General features: G+C 38.9%; 1 protein-coding gene across 3 annotated transcripts in view; it reads right to left on the minus strand.

Moving 5' to 3' along the window:
- Window positions 1-20988, minus strand: part of ETV6 (ETS variant transcription factor 6) — a 322433-nt gene that overhangs the window by 49079 nt on the left and 252366 nt on the right. For all 3 annotated transcript variants that reach the window (XM_072653930.1, XM_072653929.1, XM_072653931.1), the window contains one exon: window positions 13876-14010. In XM_072653930.1, the coding sequence (XP_072510031.1) occupies window positions 13876-14010 (135 nt within the window). The remainder of the gene's footprint in view (window positions 1-13875; window positions 14011-20988) is intronic.

A 20988-nucleotide genomic window follows, 5' to 3' on the forward strand; every position in this document is an offset into this window, starting at 1 on the left:
CCAGTCTCTCCCTTAACATGTATTCCAGTAATTTGATTCATATGCTCATGTCAAATGATCTAGCATCTTATTCCCCCAACATTGTTGGGATTTGAGGGATCTCAGCAGAAACATCAGTGCGATCTATGTGCTGGCCAATCCCACTCCTAGGAAAAGTCATGGAAAGCAGTGCTTCCCCATTCCACCTCCCTACTCATTTCCCAGTCCTTAGTCACCCAATCTCCTGATGACGAGCATGTTTGGGAAACAGGGAGTAGTTAATTCAATTTTACTGGAGTCTGGGACAAAATGAAGGGATATGGTGTAAGGTAGGGCTAGAAACTTGGGTCAAGGATGGACTGTGGAGGTCCAAAGAATCTGAAATTAATTCAGTAAGAAACAAGGAGCCACAAATGGTTTATGAGTAGGAGAGAGGACAAGATCTGAACTATGCTTTTTGGATGACTAACCCAGTAAGTGGATTGAAGCATGAATTTGACTGCCAATCTAGGGCCCAGAGAAGAGATGAGAAACTATGCCTCCCTCCTTTCCTTGGGAAAATGGGGTAATAGAGACATGGAAGAGTACTTAAGTTGTCTAACATACTGGTTGGGCTCTGTTGGTTTCCTTAACCTTTTTTCTTGATTACAAAAGAAAGCTCAACTGAGGGGTCAGTGCTGCATAACTGGAAATGATTGTGATATAAAAATAAAAGGCATCAATAAAACTTTTATAAAAGTCATAGGCCCCTAAGGGAATTTAAAGGCCATCTAGTCCAAATTTCTTATTTCACAGATGAGGATACTGAGGCCCAGGCAAGTCACACAGGTTGGCTGGATCTGAACACAGACCCTACAATTCCAAAGTCAGAACACTTTTCCTTATACCAGAGAAAAACCAAAACAAGTACTGAACATAATATTTCAGGGGAGAACCCTCAGCAAGGCTATTCAGAGAAACATGGGAAGATTTGTATGAACTGATACGGAGTTAATCAAGTAGAACCAAGAGAACAATATCCACAATGACCACAATAATATAAGGGAAGAGATTCCCGAAGATGTCTGAGTAATTTAAGAAATCAATGAAGGTATTAGAAAAGAGATAATGAAGCATACTGCCTCAGTCTTGTATGCATTGTCAGATAAAGTCACTATTTTAAATGTTTTTTCCTTGTTTTTCTTTGTCACAAAGAAACATTAAATATGGAAAGGTTGACAAAGATGAGTGGAATGAAAAGATATCAATAGATAATGATTTTTTTTGAGCCACAAGAGGTCGGGAAATTTTCTAATAAGGGAGGGAGATGGTTACTATCATGCTGAGGACCTTTCTTTGAATCTTGAAATGACACTGGTCCCAATATGGTGTGTGGCGTGTCTGTTTGTTACATCCCATCCTCATGACATGACAGGCCTATCACCTTTTCTGTACCTCTTTGATATCTTTCATGCCACTCTGTCCCTTTCCAGTGGAGCAGTACATCTTGTGCATGAACTTTGTTTTCTAAGTCTTCATTTCATTTTGTTATTGTTCAGACATTTTCAGTCATGCTCGACTTTTCGTGACCCCATCTGACATTTTCTTGGCAAAGATACTGGAGTGGTTTGCCATTTCCTTCTCCAGCTCATTTTACAGATGAAGAACTGAGGTAAACAGGGTTGTGCCCAGGATCAACCAGCTATTAAGTGTCTGAAGTCAGATTTGAACTCAGGAATATGCGTCTTCCTGACTCCAGGCTTGGAACTCTATCCACTGCAGCACCTAGCTGCCCTTATAAATCTAATTGCCATTATTATTATTGTTCTTCTAGCCATTATTATAAAAGCTTGCCTATTCCATTCTCATACCTTCATTAACCATACTCTTAATATATGTATTCATTTTTTATCCCCATAAAGATTTTGTTGAGTTGAGAAAACAGGCAAATGACACGGTAGTTAGTTTACTCATATCCTCATGACTGCCTTTTTGCATAGTGATAACATTCATGGGGTTTTTTTTGTTGTTTTTTTTAAAGATTGTTTAGGTTTTTCTGGCTTTTGAGATATCTGGAGATTTGATCTTTCAACACTCTCAAAGCATTGTCACCTTCAGCCTGGACTTCCTTGAGGTACACTTGCTGTGGTCTAGCTGCTGTTTTCCTTACTGCCATTTCTGTTTTCTCATATAGCACCACCAGGGATGGTGGGATCCAAGTCCAAGCATGGTGGCTCCACTGTCATTGATAGAGATAACAGAAATCTGCTTTTACTCACTGTGGGAACAATCCTAATGAGAAAGTTTTAAAGTCTGCAAGGTTCTCTCCATACATTTGAGCCTCACTGTTTTGAAGACCTAGGAAGCCAGTACTACAAGTATTGTTATTTCCATATTACAGATGAGCCAACTGAGTTTCTGAGAGGTTAAGTGACTTGCCACATGGACATACAGCTTATAAGTTATGGGCAGGATCCTGAACTTTGGTCTTTCTGACCCCAGGTCCAGCACTCAATCTTCTCTGCTATTTTGGCTCTCAAGATGAATAGGGGATTGGGTCAAAGCAAACCAGCCCCACTATAAGAGAAACAACCTAAAACTCATCAAGATACCGATTTCATATCTTATGACTTTTCCTCACTTACCATTTTCCACTGATGTCTAACAATGAAGCCAACGGGATGGCCAGTTAAGAAATACCTCATTTGCAGCCAGAATACTGCTTTTGGTGGTTTGTTTAGAAACATAATTTCTAGAAACCCATTATACCTGAAATCAGAGACTGCATGACACTAAGTGACCCATGCAGTGATGCAAACAGACTGTGCATTCATTAGTGTCATTCTCTAACCAACCCAAGCAATGAAAGGAAGGTTTGCCCACGGATGATTCTTTCTGCAGAGGCACAACCTCTGGATAAGGTTTAGAAAGAGCTCTGAAAGGAAGCAAGTTGAGTAGCTTTTCCTACTGATGTATACTGCTGCAAATGGGAACAAATACCAAACATACTCATTTGTAAGTCAAATCAGATGTGGGGGAAAAGAGAAGGATTTGTGCTGTGGTAACACCATAAGTCTCCAATCCCAGGAATTTTAAAAATACCATGTGAGAATTTTTTTTTAGAGGGGGGAAATATATATGTTGGAGCTGCAAAGACAGGGTAGAATCTTCTTTCTTCTCCAAAGTAGGTTTTTTGGCAATTATGTAAGCCCGAAATGTTCCTGGGAGAAATAACAAAAGGGAAAAGGAAAGGAGAAATGAAATTGGGATGGGGGAGGGGAGGGATGCTAAATTTAGTCAGAGTGAAAATAGTGGGATGGAGATAAATAGAAAGTACTCAAGAAACACTCATTTATTCTACAACAGGAAAGCAAGGCTACCTGCTGCGAGAGATGGCACAAATTAGTACTGTCACTATGTAGGATCAGGTTCTGATTTGTGAATCATTAAAACAAAACACAACAAACAAAAAATAAAAACCTTTAAATTTTCCAAACAACAAAAAAATACGTTAGACCCTCTCTCCTCTTGGTAATGGTCAACAAGCTTAAGAAAAGAAAAGCACCAATAGGTGCCCAAACAACTAGGTTAAAAAACAACAAAGACCCCAAACCAAGCTACGCAGGTAAAGCATGAGAAAAAGAATCATATTCTCAGGTTGCCTGCTACATCCAGGGACAATAGTAAGCATTAGGCAGATTGCAACGAGCTGTCTTTTGTACACACATACTCAAATGGAATTGTAATCTTATCTATATGCATATCCTTTCTAATGATATAGCTTCCAATCCATTCATCCAGCCCATCCTAGGTGACTTTTATCCCTGTCCTCCCTTCTATTCTCTACAGAAGATCCACCAAACATGCTGAAGGCCTTCTTCATTTTTCCTGACCTGACAAGAGGCCAATGGAGAACTTGGGCTGTCTACCCATCATCTCTCATTTTTGCTGTGCTCCGCCTATCTCTTTTTTCTTCTATCATACATTTATTGCTTTGTTTCTGCTATTCAGAGTTTCTCATTTGTTATATGTTGCACTCATATACACATCTACTATGCATTTACCCACTGCTATCCTTGTGATATTTGCTTTCAATTACACAAAAGTTGTTATAGTGCATGTTTCAAAGGCATATACCACCATTAGAAAAATAGTCGTATTTAAAAGATGTGCCTTTGTCTGTGGGACAAGTGTGGGATCATGAAAGACGTTTTGCAGTTTTCTGAAGGTAATTTAATGTGCTCACCTCCTCCTATTCTAGGACCTACTTATACATCTGTACTGTCTCTCTAAAATATGTATTCTAATAGATGAGTTCTACAATGTCTCCATGTAACTGTATGTCATAATCTAATCACGACATTCTTCATCCACTTGGGTTTTCCAGTATGGATGATCAGGCCAAAATCTTCCGAGTAGTTGTAGATTTCATCCAGGAGGTTCTACAATGTCATCCATGAACAGGAACATCTGGAGGCCCTTACCATCCACAGGGACCTCTTCAACTTGGTGTGCTCTCTGAAATCATGGGAGTAAATGATTTTGGCAAGCATACATCAGATTATTTATGAGCAGAGAACTGTTGAACAAGGTTATCTCTGGTGCTATATCTTTCAAGCATAAGGTAGTAACCCCTTTTTATGTCAGCATTTTATTTATTCAGAAGAACAATAAAAATGACTTTGTGTGAGAAATTCATCAATAGTTCTTTGGCTCCACTTACTATATGTGATTTCCCAAGCCAAAGCATCCCTCCCTAATCACCACTACCCAATATATGCTGTCTTCCTGTATTGTAGTGACAGCTAGGAGGTACAGTGGATAAAGTAATGTATATGGAGTCAGGAAGACCTGAATTCAAATCCAGCCTCAGATACTGACTAGCAATGTGACCCTGGGCAAGTCACTTCACGTCTGCCTCAGTTTCTTCAACTGTAAAAAGAGATAATATTAGTATCTATCTCCCAGGGTTATTTTGAGGAGAAAGTGAGAGTATCTGAAAAGTGCTTAAACCTTAAAATGCTACATAAATGTTAGCTTTTATTGTTATCATCACTAATAATAATCACAGTCATTATTATCATAATACATGCTTTTTGAGAGCAGACGTTTTGTATTTGTATTTCCATCTATTAGGACAGTGACTGGTACATAGTCAAGGTTTAATGAATGCTTTTTATTACTTTATTTCTATGTTACTTGATTCTTTTCCCTTTGGCGAATAATCAATCGATCAATAAACTATGAAGCTTTTTAGCCTCTTTTGGTCTCCTGTTATGATCATAGATTTATATTAGTTAAGTCTGTCTGTACAAAATTATTGTAATGATTGTCATTTCTACTATTCATTACTCATTTTTCATTACAAATAATTATTTAAATAGATGAAGATAGTTCTTTCCATGACATACCATCTTTTCTTTCCACAAGTACTCTTTCTTCTAGCTTTATAATAATTTTGATCTTTGATATCCTTTAAATATGAAGGAAATGATAGCGATGCACTTAGGAGCACAGGTTTTGTTTGTTTGTCCAATAGCAGACAGAAGCGTGCATCAATCTACCTCCTACTTTATCTTGTTTCCTTCATGAGCAAAGGCATATATGTCTCTGTAAGACAAGTACAATTTGTGTCCAGGAAACAATGTAAGAGGAAAACTGGCCTACATGGGGTTTGAAAAACTGATACAACCAGGCGGATATTAACAATGAAGGCAATAACAATAAAGACTGATGATATGGACATGCTGTTAGATTCATCAAATATAACTCAAAGCAGTTTCCCTCCAGAGAGAGCCAATGAATCCATTAAGATCCCAGAGTAGAATCAAAAGGCCTTCAATAGGTAACGGCTATGTCAATGGGGTATGTTAACAAAGAAGCAATGAAGAGATGGCTGAGTCATGCAGATTTGTTTGTGGAAATGAAGGGGTTTTCTATAATAGCAATTCAAGCTCATTTGCCACCAATACAGTCAAATTACCCTTAAAGTGCTTCAAGTTAGTGATCAATGTAGATTACTCAATGATATATGAAGAAAGTGAAACAGATCAATGAAGGTCATGAAAATGCAATGTCATAAAAACTACGTGTCTATCTGTATGTGTATATACATTGAAGGTTATAAAAATTTAGCATATACTAAAAAATTTAAAGACATGACCTGATGACATCAGATGCTCACCTTCTTTCATAGACTGACAGATGACAAATCCCCATACTACAAATAAAGAACTCAAAATATCCTGGACCACTCAACTGATAGGTTCTTCTGAAATCAGACTGTCATCACAGTCTGAACAATTGCCTACAATCACTGGGACATAACGGTAATTCATAAAAACTTGAAATTTTTAATAAATGTCACCATCCCAAATACCACTCCTCTTCAAGTTACATGGAAAGTTTTGAAAATTAGCAGAAGAAGAAGCCATGTGGGAGCCATGTGGGAATAGAAAGAGGTATATGTCATCCCTATTGCCTGTCCTTTGGAGATGTTCCAAAGACATCTTTAACAGTCTAAAGAAGATGAGCTTGTGTATCAATTCTTTAATTTTATTACAATAGCCTGCCATTTAATGCACTTGTACAACAGTCTGCAGAGCATACATATATATTCATGTACACATATACACGTACACACCCATATAGTGTGTATATGTATACACATAGCTGGACAGATATTTGTCCTCAAACACTTTGGTTTAAACTTCATCTAAAAAGATAAGGTGAATGATATAACAATGACAATGAATAATAATAACTCCCTCAAAGTCTAGCCCACCATTCATGAAGTGAGGAGGAGAGAGAGAGAATGGAAAGATAAGGCAATGCTAGGCAGGGTGAGGTACAATGGGGATTTTGTGTGCTCTGAGATTTGTATGGTAGTTATCAAGATGTTGCAGGAATCCTGCCTGAAACACTGGCCAGTTGGGGCTCTTGTGATCGCAATGACTGAGTTGTACCCCAGCAATAAATGCTCCTTTGAATTCAATCAATACATGGGGCGGGAAAGGGTTGTGGGACACTTGGAAGGATTGCGATAATGAGCTTGACAGAAAAGAGAAAAGAGCAAAGGGAAAAGCGCTCCTTTATGTTCTGATGACCATGAAAAAGAAAGACAAATTGCATAAACTCTGAAACACCAATAACCCACCTGCTAGAAATGCTTTGGTACAGATATGGTTGACCATAACAGTGGACAAACCATGACTGCACATGAAATGAACTGAATATAAAAATGCTTTTATCATGTGCTAGTATGAAACCCGAGCAAAACTGGAAACAGATCTTATCAGTTATAGACAGGGACTTCATACTGCTTTTTGTCACCAATAACCTCAGTCCTAAGCTACATTCACAATGTTTTATAGATCAATTCTAGGGCAATCATAAGAAATAACTTCATTCCTGATAGATGAAGAAAAGGCAGAAATTGAGGAGTTATATTTATTAGATATGAAAATATGAAAAGCCCTGAACCTGCTTAGCACACATTCCAGAGGCATGACCTACTAATGAAACATATGGAAAAAATAATCCTATTTCAAATGACTTTGAAAAAAAGAGAAGGGTATACTCGGAATGGAATTCTGAAAACCTCTTTTGGAGTTTTATGGCAACACTCCAACTAATAGATCAATTATATTAAAATAATAGAATAGTGCAAAAAAGCTGTTATCTTCTACAGTCACATTCCTCCACAATATTTGACATTTCAGGACCCACACACATGAGATGTACGCCACCACTATCATACCAGGGAAAATGGAACTATCTAAGAGTTTCTAGCAAAAGATGAGGAGTACAATACCACCATGGAAGAAGTAGCTTGAGAAAACTACTGAAGGGTGTGGAAAACCATTAGTATATTACATCAATGTTTGGCAAGTAGTAGCAGCAGAAAATCTAAACACCACACTGCCCAGTTAAAAAAAGAAAGAGAAAATAAAAAGTACCTCAAAAATTCTTGATGTCATTAATCAAAAGTGAAAGCCAAAAAAGTGAAGGTGGTAGAAAGAGTCAAGGAGAGCAAGGAACACCATCAATAATGCCATATCAATAAAACTCCAATTAAGAAAAAGAATGAGAAGCCAAGAAATTAAGAGGACAGAGAGTGAACCCCTGAAGGAGGCTGGGGCAAAAACTTCTCTATATGGTCTAAAAGTTCAAGACTTTTTTTTCAAACAGAAGATAGAACAACACAAGACAGAAAGCCTGGACAGTTAATATAATGAATGATAGAATATATCAAGAGAAGTAATTCTAGGTCTTCTGCAAAACTGGAAAGCAGAAGACTGGCTCAAGTGTTTCATAGTTTCACAGGTGCAGGAATTACTAGCAACCTTATCAGTTTCTTCTGTGATGTATGCTTGATTTCATCTTTTTCTTTTTTTTAATAGAAAGTATCACATATTTATTACCAAAACATGAGTACCAGTGACCCCTGAAAATATGGGCCGATTATGTGTTTGTATATTTTATAAAAATGTATCAACAGCTCAAAAAACTGTTGCTCAAAAATCTACATTTATAAGCAAACCGTATTTTCACTGAGAAGGAAAAATGCATGCCAAAAAGTCCCAGGGGTGTAAAGAACAATTCATAATTGACTCAGTAATTATTTAACATTAAAATGATTTTCCTAAAACTCAAGTCTAATCATGTCACCTCCACTCCCCTCAATAAACTTCAGTGGCTCCCTGTTGCCTCCAGGAGCAAACACAAAATGCTGTTTGGCATTCAAAGCGCTTCTTAACTCAGCCCCCTCCTACCTTTCCAGGCTTCTTGTGCCTTTCTACCTAACATATAATCTTTGATCCAGTGACTCTGGCCTCCTGGCTTTTCCAGGAACAAGACACTCCATTTCTGAGGTCTGGGCATTCTCTCCATGCCTGGAATATTCCACCTCTTACACTTTGACTACTTACCTCCCTGGCTTCCTTTAAGTCCTAATCAAAATCCCAGTCACTTGTACCAGGTACTGTCCTAAGCATTAGGGATACCAAAGGAGGTAAAAGATAGTCCTGCCCTCAAGCTCTCTATCCCTAATGCTTTAGCACAGTGCCTTGTTCACAGGAGGCACTTAATAAATGTTTATTGAATTGAATGAGTCACCATAAAGCAATTTAATATTTACATGGCCTTTACTGATTATTACAAAAACCTCTGACTCCCTCTCAACCTCTACTTCTCAGAATCACTCTCTTCCTTCGAAATGCATCTCTGACCTCCTACACAATGTATTTCTTGATCCACCAAACTGCTAATACCCTCCCATTCAAACTACTTTGTATTTAACTATTTTGTATTATTCTATTTATACTTATAAATGTATGTTGTATGGATTCAGTGTCGTCACTGCTGGGATGTCAAATCTGTGAGGTAAGAATTGTTTCATCCTTTGTATTTCTATCACCAGCACAGGGATAAATGCCTACTGGCTGATAGAGCACATGATAAGCAAGTTAGATATTTACTTTTGGAGCAAAGAGTCCTCACTTTTCACAGCAATAGTGAAGGCTGAACACAGGTACACCCCACTGGATTTGTCAAATGCACCTAAACGTAGTTTATTTTTGGTTGGGGCCTATGATATGGCAAAGATCAAAGAGCGGAATCTTAAGGCCTTTCATAGGCAACATCCACCTGACTTCAACCAAACAGTATATTGACAAAGACATGAAGGACAAATAGAGAAAAGAAGATTTGTTTATAGAAAGGGGGAGATTATGATAGAGATTCCGGTTCAGGTCACTGTTACCAGATATCACAGAAAGGTTATCCTTAAGGATCCTGGATTCAGAGATCAGTGCAAATTAGGTTGAGGAGTGGTGGAATGCGGGCAGGCTGCAAAAATATGGCATCTTTTGGACACCCAGAAAGACACCAATAAGCAAATGAAATTATAAGACCAGAAGCTCATTATCCTGTGTAAATGAAGAGATGACAAATGTCTGTAATACAGTACAGCTACAAACCTCCGAAAAGATCCTTGTGAAGCCAGGAAAGATACAGAGCATCATTACAAGCAGAACTATTCCCTGCAACCACTCAGACATAACAGTGATCCATAAAAATTTAAGAGCAACATTTTTAATATATGTATTTATACCAAATATTCCTCATCTCCTAAGTATTTGGAAGGAATTCTAAGTTTCTCTGTCTGGCTTATAAAAACCTTCACAAGCTGGCCCCACCCTTCCTTATTATACATTACGACCCATCATGTACAGTCTCCTTACAGTTCTTCACACGTAATAACCCATCTCCTGACTTGATCCTGTGCAGGGCTACCCCCCCATTCCTGGTAGTTATGTAGCATTCATCTCCACCTCTTCAAAAATCTTGTTTTCCCTATCTTACAATACAGGAAAGTGGGGGATAAGGGGATAAGCAGGGTGGGGGGGGATGATGGAAGGGAGGGCATGGGGAGGAGGGAGCAATTTGAGGTCGACACTCATGGGGAGGGACAGGATCAAAAGAGAATAGAAGTAATGGGGGACAGGATAGGATGGAGGGAAATATAGTTAGTCTTATACAACACAACTATTATGGAAGTCATTTGCAAAACTACATAGATTTGGCCTATATTGAAATACTTGCCCTCCAAAGGGAAGGGGTGGGGAGGGAGGGAGGTAAAGAAGTTGGAACTCAAAGTGTTAGGAACAACTGTCGAGTAATGTTCTTGCCACTAGGAAATAAGAAATACAGGTAAAGGGGTATAGAAAGCTATCTGGCCTTACAGGACAAAAGAGAAGATGGAGACAAGGGCAGAGAGGGATGATAGTAGAGAGAGCAGATTGGTCATAGGGGCAATTAGAATGCTTGGTGTTTGGGGGGGGGAGGGGACAAAAGGGGAGAAAATTTGGAACCCAAAATTTTGTTAAAATGAATGTTAAAAGTTAAATAAATAAATCAATAAAAAAAAAATCTTGTTTTCTTTCAAGTTCTGTATAAGAACCATCGTCTTTTACATGAAGATTTTCCTGATACCATAGTCAACTAGTACCCTCTTTCCTCTCAGTTTATTCTGAAATTAGGATGTTGTACTAACTTAGATAGGTGCTGTTACCTCTGAGAGACTGTAGGTTCTTTGAGGATATCAAATGTTTCATTTTTGTGTCTGTATTTTCAGCATGCAGCATAGTGCCCAGCACATCACTGGTGTTTGATAAAACTGATCAACAGAGTGACTGAATGAAAAGCTTTCAAAATATAGAGAACTTAAATCCATGTGCTAACAGGACAAAATACATGTTATCTGCTACTGGAGTTGTCCTGAAGATATTTTTGACAAATCTGCAGAAGATGAGCTCACTTCCCAATGAGTTCTAGAAGGTGAGCTTACTTCCCATATTCTTAGTCAATCGCAAGAAAAAAAAAACCAACCACAGGCATTTCATCTACAACGATAGCACGAAAGTGGCTTGTCCTCTATCAGAACCCCATCAAAAAGGAAAAGAAATCATAATATTGAAACATTATTTAATATTAATTATTAGAAATAAGAAAAATAAGTAATAATGCTGGTAATAATATTAGGGATGATAATTCGTATTCACATATAACACTTTATTATCTACAAAGTGCTTTCATTACAATCAATCAATCGACAAAATAAACATCTACATTGTGCCAGGCACCATGGTCAGTGCTGGGGATAGAGCCAAGAGACAGTCATATAAATTAGGTGGGAATATCATCATCCCCATTTTACAGATGAGGAAACTAAGCCTTAAAGAGGCCCAATTAAAATGATTCATCCACGGTCACAGAGAGAGCAGGTGTTGTAGTTGAGGCTTGAACCCCCAGTCTTTTTACCCTAGATCCCACTGTTCTTTTCACTAGACCATGCTGCTTATGGATATAATTACATAGCATCCATATCAAAAAAGACAACATATTCTATGTCTATGACAGTCGGGATTTATTTTGACATGTGCACATAAATACAGTGTGCTCTCTCCTGATCTCTCTCAGTCTTTCCTTTTTAATCTATTTTCTGTGCAGTGGGCTAAGGATTTGTAAGATCAAAGGCCTTGTTAAAATGGAACTGGTGAAGCCTGCATCTTGCCTTTGGAGACAAAGGGAGGGGAGAGGGGGGAGAAATCTTTTCCCAAGTGCTATTTAGCAATATCTCATTTTAATTCCCTCTTTTATAAAATGGAGACAAAAATCTTTCATATTATAGAATTCAAGACTTGAAGGGATCTCAGAGTTAGGCTTAGCTCAACTCAAATGACCAAATAAGCTAATATTTATAAAACAATTAGTGTTTAATAAATTTAAACATCTGTTCTTTGACGTTCCCATTAGACTTTAAGTTCCTTAGGGACAAGATTACCTTCTGTTTTTCTTTCTTTTCCCGGAACTTAGCACAGTCTTGGTGCCTGGAACACAGTAGGTGCTAATAAATGCTTATTGACTGACAACTCCCATCTGAAACAGGAATTTCTTCTACAACATGCCTGAAACTGGTCATCTAATCTCTGCTTTGAGACCTCCAGTTGGAAAAATTTGCTATCTGTTGAAGTAGCAAATTTCAGTTTTAGATATTTCTTCCACTAGGAAGCTTTTCCCTACGCTGAGACAAAATCTGCCTCCTGGTAACTTCTACGGATTTGTTCTAATTCTAATCTCTGGGGCAAAGCTGAGTGCGTTAAATCCATCCTTCAGACGCTCAAGACAGGCTTTTCTTCTTCTACCATTACTCCAGCTGACTGTCCTGCAGCATGCACTAGTCATCTTTCACCACCCGCTTTATCTCTCCCATGTATGGGTTCTGTATGTGTCTATGTGAGTGCATGTTGCCTCTCCTTTGAGAATAAAAACTCCCAAAAGACAGAGACTGTTTTACTTTGGTGCCCAGCCCTAGCCCAGTGTTTGGCATACAATGTTGGTGAATTGATTTTTGTATGCCCCTGGCACCTTGCAATTCAATTAGCAGTTTTATTAAACATCTACTCGGCAAGAACCTGTGCTAGGTGCTGGGGGTACAAAGGAACAAGGGGGGAAAGTCTCTGCCCTCAGTTACATGCTACGAGGGGATACAACAAATAGAAACACAAATAACTATCAAATAATTTGTGAAGAAAGGGAAAATATAAAAACTAGGGGGGATGAAGATAGGCTTTGTACAATAGGTAGCATCTGAGATCAGCTTTAAAGGAAGTTAGATCCTAAGAGGTGCAGATTAAGAGAAATATAATTCAGCTCCTCCCTCATGGCTCAAGGTTCCAGGGATGTAAGCCCACTTATATGAAGACACAGTGGGAGATTCAATGTTAAATTTAAGAAAGCACTTGATATTCCAGCTCAGCTGCAATGTAGAGTGCGTGAAGACAAGTAAGAGGATGTGGGTCTGAAAAGTGTGGTGGGAGCAAGATTACAGATTTTAAATGTCAGACTAAGGGTGTATTCTATCCTACTGCCAAGAGTGAGCCCAAAACATTCCCGGGAGGGAAAATGACATGGTCAGAGTTATGTCTTAGGAAGATTATTCTGTCAGCACTGTGGAGGATGGATTGGAGGGCCATGGGAGAGAACAGAAGCAGGGAGATTGATGCAGTAGTAAGTGGTCAATAATTATTCGGCGATTCAAACACTCAACAAGCATTTATTAAGTTGCTACTATGCCCCAAGCACTGGGAAGACAAAGGCAAAAATGAAACTGCTGCTGTCCTCTGAATAAGAGGTAGTTTTGGGAGAAGCAGGATTTGGGGAAGAGGAAAGGCACTGTGTAGAAGGTGACACTTGAGTTGACTCTCAAGAGGAGGAGGTGAGAAGAGGGTACGCATTCCAGGTAAGGGGGCATGGTTGGTGGGTTGAATGACCATACAAGAACAGAAACCACCTGTCAGGTAACCCACTACACCTGTCTAGACCACCAAGGAAATATGGCAGGCCATTCTGTACCTTCGTCATGGTTTTGGTGCAACATGACGTCTGGTTGTGTTTGAATAGAGTTTCCTGGATGAAAGAATGGTGAGAAGAGAATTCGCGGCTTCCTTTGCTTCAGAATATGCTGAAGAACTTCATACAGCACATCACCTGAAAGAAAAAAGAAAGAAATTGGTGGCAAGGAAGAAAAAGGAGGCAGAGGGATTATCTCCTGGGCAGGTTGTAGTCGTCATAACTTCCAAGGATGCTGATGCATATAGTTCCGGGCAGAGGAAAATCTGCTCTGCATGCTTTGTCAAGAGGTGGGTAAAGGGCACAAGTTAGGTCAGAAGTATTACTTTGGAAGTTGCTTTTTAACGGCACCAAATTTTAGTTTGCTTTCTTTCTTGAATACATACTAGCATCTGTCCAAGGTTTCAATACTCCTTGATAGTCACCCTTAAAGGTCAGTCACTTCCCTGAATGTGCAAGGCTGACCTTCATTTTGGAAGGAGCATAGTCCTGATCTATCTGGCATTTGAAGTGCCTACCCAGTGCTAAATTAGAAAAAAAAAATGCCATGAGACTTGTCACACTTCTCTGGCCTACAACCAAATCCGAAATGCAGGTGGGTGTCTTAAAACCCTTGAGGGGCGGGTGATTAATCTTTAAAATACCAAAGTCCTCTGCCTAGCCCCCTCACACCCTTCCCCCCAGCACAGATAAGCAGCCAACAACTGCACTGAACAATAGGGCTTTGTCTCTAATTTTAACTATTTTTAACATATACTTTAATTACCAACCTAATTTAGCTGCATATGGTGGGCTGTAGTTAGTTATATTTTTCCCCAAACAGCATGAAACTGAGAAACACTCTATATTAATTTCTCCCCACAGCAAATCTCCACTCTCCTCTTTTGATCAGATCCCAAACTTTGTTTTAAGTCAGAGGGTGCTCTGTGCCTTTGCTTTGACTTGGTTCTCTCACTGTCTCTGCATTTTGATCGTTATTAACGTATGTCACTGTTGCTAGAGGAATCTAAGGACTGAAAGAGGCGTATGGTGAATAGAGTCCTAGAGAACCTGAGTTCAAATCCAGCCTCAGACATTTGACACTTACTAAGTGTGTGACCTTGGGCACATCACTTAACTCTGACTGCCTCGCTTCCTCCCCTCCAAAAAAAAAAAAAAAAAAAAAAGATATGGCTTCAGTAAAACCAGTTAGGAGAGTAAGACAAATATACTTTGTGGAGGGATTCAGGTCTAGTTCTTTACTTACAATGTGGATATTTATATAAATAAGAGGGAACACAAAATAGAGTATAAGGAGCTAACTCCGGGGTCAAAGAGACCAGGATTTGATTCTCACCTTTGACATAAACTTACTGTATAACCAAGGGCAAATCACTTAACCTCTCAGTATCCCAGGCAACCGTCACAGACCACATTACAAATGGGTTGCTGAAACCTTGGGGGTCATCTAGTTTACTCCAGTAACAACAGCTGGTATCTATACAGAAGTTAGGTTTACAAATGCTTTGCAAATAATACCATCTAACTTCATAGCAGCCAGAGCAGTGATGAAACGAGAGGCAAAAAACAGTCCAATTGGACGAACCTAGTTCTAGATTTTTTTTACTAACATAATCATTTGCCTTCTGCTTTATTTCTTTTTGGCCCATCTTCCTTTCTTTCTAGCTCTTGGATGACAGACATAGCGTCACGCTTGTATGTTATACTTCTGATTTATTTTGGTGGTTTTCTGGATAAAAATGGCCACTGAACTTTAAAAAATAATTATAATAATTAAAATGAATAACTGTTATGAAAGAATGATTTCCAGTTGGGGGATTCATTTGGGAAGGCTGAGGCAGGGAACATAAATATGCTGCTTGGAAGAAGTGCTCCACTTCTCCAAGTAACCAGGGAAAAAGGGGGGTCCTAAGGCTTGATTTTCAAACCTATGGGTCAAGGAACAGTCTAGATGGAAAATGAAGAAAAATTATACAGGTGAGAAAGGGAAGGTAACGCTTCCCTTCATAGACACCACTTCTCTCCTCCTTCCCCTGTCCCTATATGCTCCCGCTACATAAATGTATGTAGTCATACATATATACACTTATATATACATATTTAATCATATGTACACACAAATACACACAGATGAAAGCATATATATGTGTATGTGTACATACAACTATACAACACACATACAGACAGGGGCACACATATACAGCATGGTTTGGGGAAAGATCACCGGATTTGGAGTCAAAGGACCAGAGTTCAAATCTAATTTCAGCCACTTACTATCTGTGTAACTTTGGCAAATCACTTAAGCTTTAGGGTCTCAGTTTCCCCCTCTATAAAATAAAGAGGTTGGATTAAATGACCTTTAAGGTGTCACCTAGAACTAAATCAATGACTTTTTTTTTTTTTTTTACAATGAAACTGATTGCACTGAAAATGTAACAGTTTTTTGTTCCCTGGGACTCATCTTTCCAGCTCAGTGCAAACAGCCTGCATGAAGCCAGCAACGTATCACACCCAACCTTCATTCTCCTGGTAGTTGACACTTTTCTTTGATGGTACTTTTCTATACTTTCTACATTAAGCTTTCAGGCAGGCCTAGAAAAATATCGAACTGTCTAGAATAGGGGCTAAAACAGTGAACGTGGGAGCCAAGTGGAGAAAGCTCCTTTCCCTTCTATGTTGGGGAAAATGATTAATACTACCATGCTACACATACATTACCTAACTTTTACTTAACTCTTGAATATATCTCAAAGATTAATGAATTATTGACTTGGAGTAAGGCAGTAAGGAACCCAAGGATACAGGAAGAAGTCCTAAATTGGCTAGATAGCTATATACATATTAAAAAAAACAAAACAAAACCCTCCTCAGTTCTAAGAATGTATCCAAAAGTTGGTTCATGTCTTGAAGTCAGGAAGATAGGGGCTCCAATTCCACTTCATATACTTATTAGTTGTGACAGTTGGCAAATCATTTAACCTCTCTGTGCCTCAATTCCCATGTCTGTAAATTAAGGGGAGTTGGACTTCATGACCTCTGGGGTTTCTTCTATCTCTAAGATATGATGTCATAAACCTGAACAAGGGACCAGTACTAGTGTTGGTATTAGCGGAGCACAAATGAAGACTCGTATTGCATGTCTTACCTGTGTACTGTTAATATCGGCACCTTAGAGTGGAAAGGCCCCTGAGAATTATTAATAAACTTATTACCTAATGTAGGAATCTCCTCCCGACCCCAAAGAGTTACAGAATGGCAGGGTAGAAGATATCTCAGGGGTCATCTCAGGATAGCCCTTACCTGAATCAAAATCATGTCTATAAAATGCCTAAGAAATGGTCATTTAGTCTCTGTTTGAAATCTCCACTAATGGGACTTAGTAACCCTTGAAGCAGCCCAATCCACAATGGAACATCTCTAACTATTGAGCAGTTTTTTGCTTTTGTCAAATCAAAATTTACTGCTCTTGGTTCTGCCTTCTGGGGACAAGCAGAGAACATCTGATCTTTCTTCAACCAAATAGCTCTTCAAATAACCTGAAGACAGTCATCATTTCTCTTATGACTCCACTCTACTTCAACTATTCATGATTGGGTGGAAGAGGAGTCATATGACCCCTTTTGCCATCAATTAAAATAATCAATACCTCAAAGATGCTGAATTCTGAAACTGCAATCTGACCCCAAACTCCTGTCTTTCCATCCCTCCAACCCCACTCTAATTCCTCCTTGCTGTCTTTGGTGCATTTGGTGTCCTACGCTGTCTTCTCTTCCTGATTCCTTTCCAGTCTTATGACTTCAATTTCCCCTTCTATGCTGCTGATTCCCAAGCGTATACTGCTACTCTCAGCCTCCTACCTTACCCCACCCTCTGCTCTAATCCCATATTTACAAATATCTGTTGGACAGTTTCCTCTGGCTACCTGGCTAACTATTCAAGCCAAATAAACCTAAAACTGCACTCAACTTTGTTCTGTAAATCTGCCCCTTCAAAATACATTTTTGATTTCTATAATGAGTACCACGGTCTTACCACAGTTCCCAGGATTGTAACATCTGCATAATCTTAGTTACCAAATTCTTCCTTTCTACCTCTGCAATAAATCTTATATCCAGTACTTACGAACTTTCCATTCTCACTATCAGCACCTTAGTTTGGGCATCCATTCTCTTACAGAAACCTCCTAAGTGGTCTTGTTGACTTCACTCTATATTCTTCCCAATTAAAACTCCCCAACACTGAGTAACACAGAACTATGCCTAGATCTCTCCCATCCTTACATCACTGTTATCTACGTATTTGTTTTTTCTTCCATTACAATGCGAATTCTGGGGTCTGTGTTATATTTTGCTTGGCTTTCTGGAGAAAGGAAGTAGGTGCACCGAACTTTTGGCTAAGATCAAGGATAGTATCTGTTGATTTTGATTTTTGAATAAAAAATATCTCTTATAAGTCTTCCCTTCTCCAGGTTAAACATCCTGTTAGCCTTTCATTGATCCTCACAGAGCAAGAAGTTCAGGCTCACCATGGCCCCATTTGTCAATGGCCTCCGTGAAATGGGATGCCTCCAACTGAGTGCAGCTAATCATATCACAGAACATAGTGGGTCTATCATACCCTCTAGGTACTGTACTGTTCTTAATGTAAGCTCCATAAACTGTTTCTGGCTGCCATGTCACAGTGCTGACTCATAGGGAGTTTGCAGTCCACTAACATACCCAGATCTTTTAAAATATAAACTGTCATCTAATTATACCTCCCCCTCAACTCGTGAAGTCAATTTAATGAATCTAAGTGCAGGAGTTTATATTTAACCTTATTATATCTTGTCTTATAAGATCTGGTCCATGGTTCTAGAATCTAGGTTACTGAGATCTTCTGGCAACTTGATTATCAACTTTGTGTTACTTTCAAGCTTGGTTAGCATGCCATTTATACCTGCAGTCAAGTCATTAATAAAAATGTTGAACAAGAAACAGCCAAGAAAAACTCCCTGGGGGCACTACACTGGAGATCTCTCTCTAATCTGATAGCAATCTGTTAGTTATTACTCTTTGGGTCTGGTCACTTGCCCAGTTATAAATGCTATACTAATAGTACTATCATCTTGCCCACTTTTCTCCATCTTATCCACAAAGATATTATAAGATATGCTTTCCTGAAATCTAGGCATGCCACATGTGTGGGAAAAGCGCTAGATCAAAGAGAAAATGAACTTTAAAATGGCACAACTTTTTAAAATTTTTGTGTGAATTAAGGTGGGTTCTTAGGAGCTGTTACTTCTCTTTCTGAACTTCACAAACTATTCTTTTAAAAATTATGTTACACAATTTTTAAAGGAATTGTAGACAAACTTGCCAGGTTATGATTTGTGGAATCTACTCCATTCCCTTTCTTAAAATCAGCGCATTTGCATCTCTCTAGTACTGTGGTGCCTCTCTCATTTTCCAGTTTTTCAAAGATCACTAATAGCATCTCAACAATCCCATTCGCCATTGCTTTGGGTGCCCCGGGATGCAGTTTTATGGGTCCGGTGACTTGAGCAGATGAGGGCAATCAGATGCTCTTTTATCATCTTATTTATCTTCTGTTTTAATTGTTTGAACCATTTTTATTCAGATTCTCTTAATTGGCAGATCTTTCTCCTTAGCTGGAAAAAACAACAACCCAGAAACAAAACAAATCTAATTTTTCTTCTACACAATTACCTTTCAAGTTTGGGAAATTATGGAAATGTGGAATGAACAACAGGCTTGGAGTCAGGAGAGACTTGGGGTTTGAATCCACTGACATTCATTAGTCATGTGACCACTTACACTCTAACTTCAGTTTCCTCATATATAATATAGGGAAAATAATATCTGTCTTATAAGGTTATAAGGATCAGATGAGATAATGTATAGAAAATGCTTGGCAAACACCAAAGCAACTATTCAATCATCAACTCAGCAAAGCCACTGGCTCTGCACTCAGAGGGCATGGATTCAAATCCTGTCTATAACGTTTATTCCCCAGGGTAATCTTGGGGACGTTAACTTTGCTGGCTTTAGTTTCATCATCCGTAAAAATAAAGGGGTCAAAGCAAATGGTTTCTGAGGGTCTCTAGCACTCATGACCCTCCTTTATTCACTTTTCAACTCAAATGTTCAAATGAATGAATGGATGTTCCCTCCAACAATGCAGAGGACAAATATCCTGCCCACCCATATCTTCCCCACGAGTTCACTGTAGAGGGCCCTCCCAATGCTCTGGAGGCCTGCCTTGATGTCTCCTAGAGCTCTAAAACCTCACTGAGCTCACATAGGCTCTCTGATTCCTCATTTCTCCCCCTACCACAATTCAACAAGCATCTATTAAATGCTTACAGGATGCCGATGCTACAAAGACAAAAATCAAACAGCTCTGTCCTTCTCTAGAAGGCTTGCCTCCTGATGTGGGGTACAACATATACAAAGATAATTGCAAAGTGCGGAAAAAGAGATACAAAATAATTAACAATATAAATTCCTCTCCTTGAAGATGGTCCAACTGATTCCACTGTTGGTCTAAGAAAAAAACTGTTCAGATGATGCTTTCATCAGATACACATATAAACCGCACGAGCTAGAAATTCTGGCAAAAGACTTTAAAAGACCTCAACAAACTTAGGTTATTGCTTTCCTCAAAGAGATTTATAATCATTAATTATTTAACCCATATAAACTGCCCCTGAGGTTGTTGCATATTATCGTTCCCATGTGAGATGAGACATGGGAGGTTAAGTGATATGGCCAAGGTTACGCAGCATGCCATCGGCAGAATCCAACATACTTTAGCACCCAGCCTCTTGTTGAGTGCGTGATGACGGACTGTTACGCAACACAGATCAGCGACCGTATTTTCAACTGAAACGGTATCTTTAAGAACCTTCAAGGCTGTTACATTTATATGTCTGTCTGTCTATCTATCAATGTCTGTCCATGCGTGTATATACATATATACACATATGTATATGTACACACACACACACACACACACACACACACTTTGTGACTGGCCCAATGTTCACTTCAATACTCAAAGTCACTCCTTAAAATTTTTTACAGGTAGGTGGATCCCTAAAACTGAAAAACAAAA

The sequence above is a fragment of the Notamacropus eugenii genome, chromosome 3, assembly GCF_028372415.1.
Source record: "Notamacropus eugenii isolate mMacEug1 chromosome 3, mMacEug1.pri_v2, whole genome shotgun sequence".
NCBI classification, from domain to species: domain Eukaryota; kingdom Metazoa; phylum Chordata; class Mammalia; order Diprotodontia; family Macropodidae; genus Notamacropus; species Notamacropus eugenii.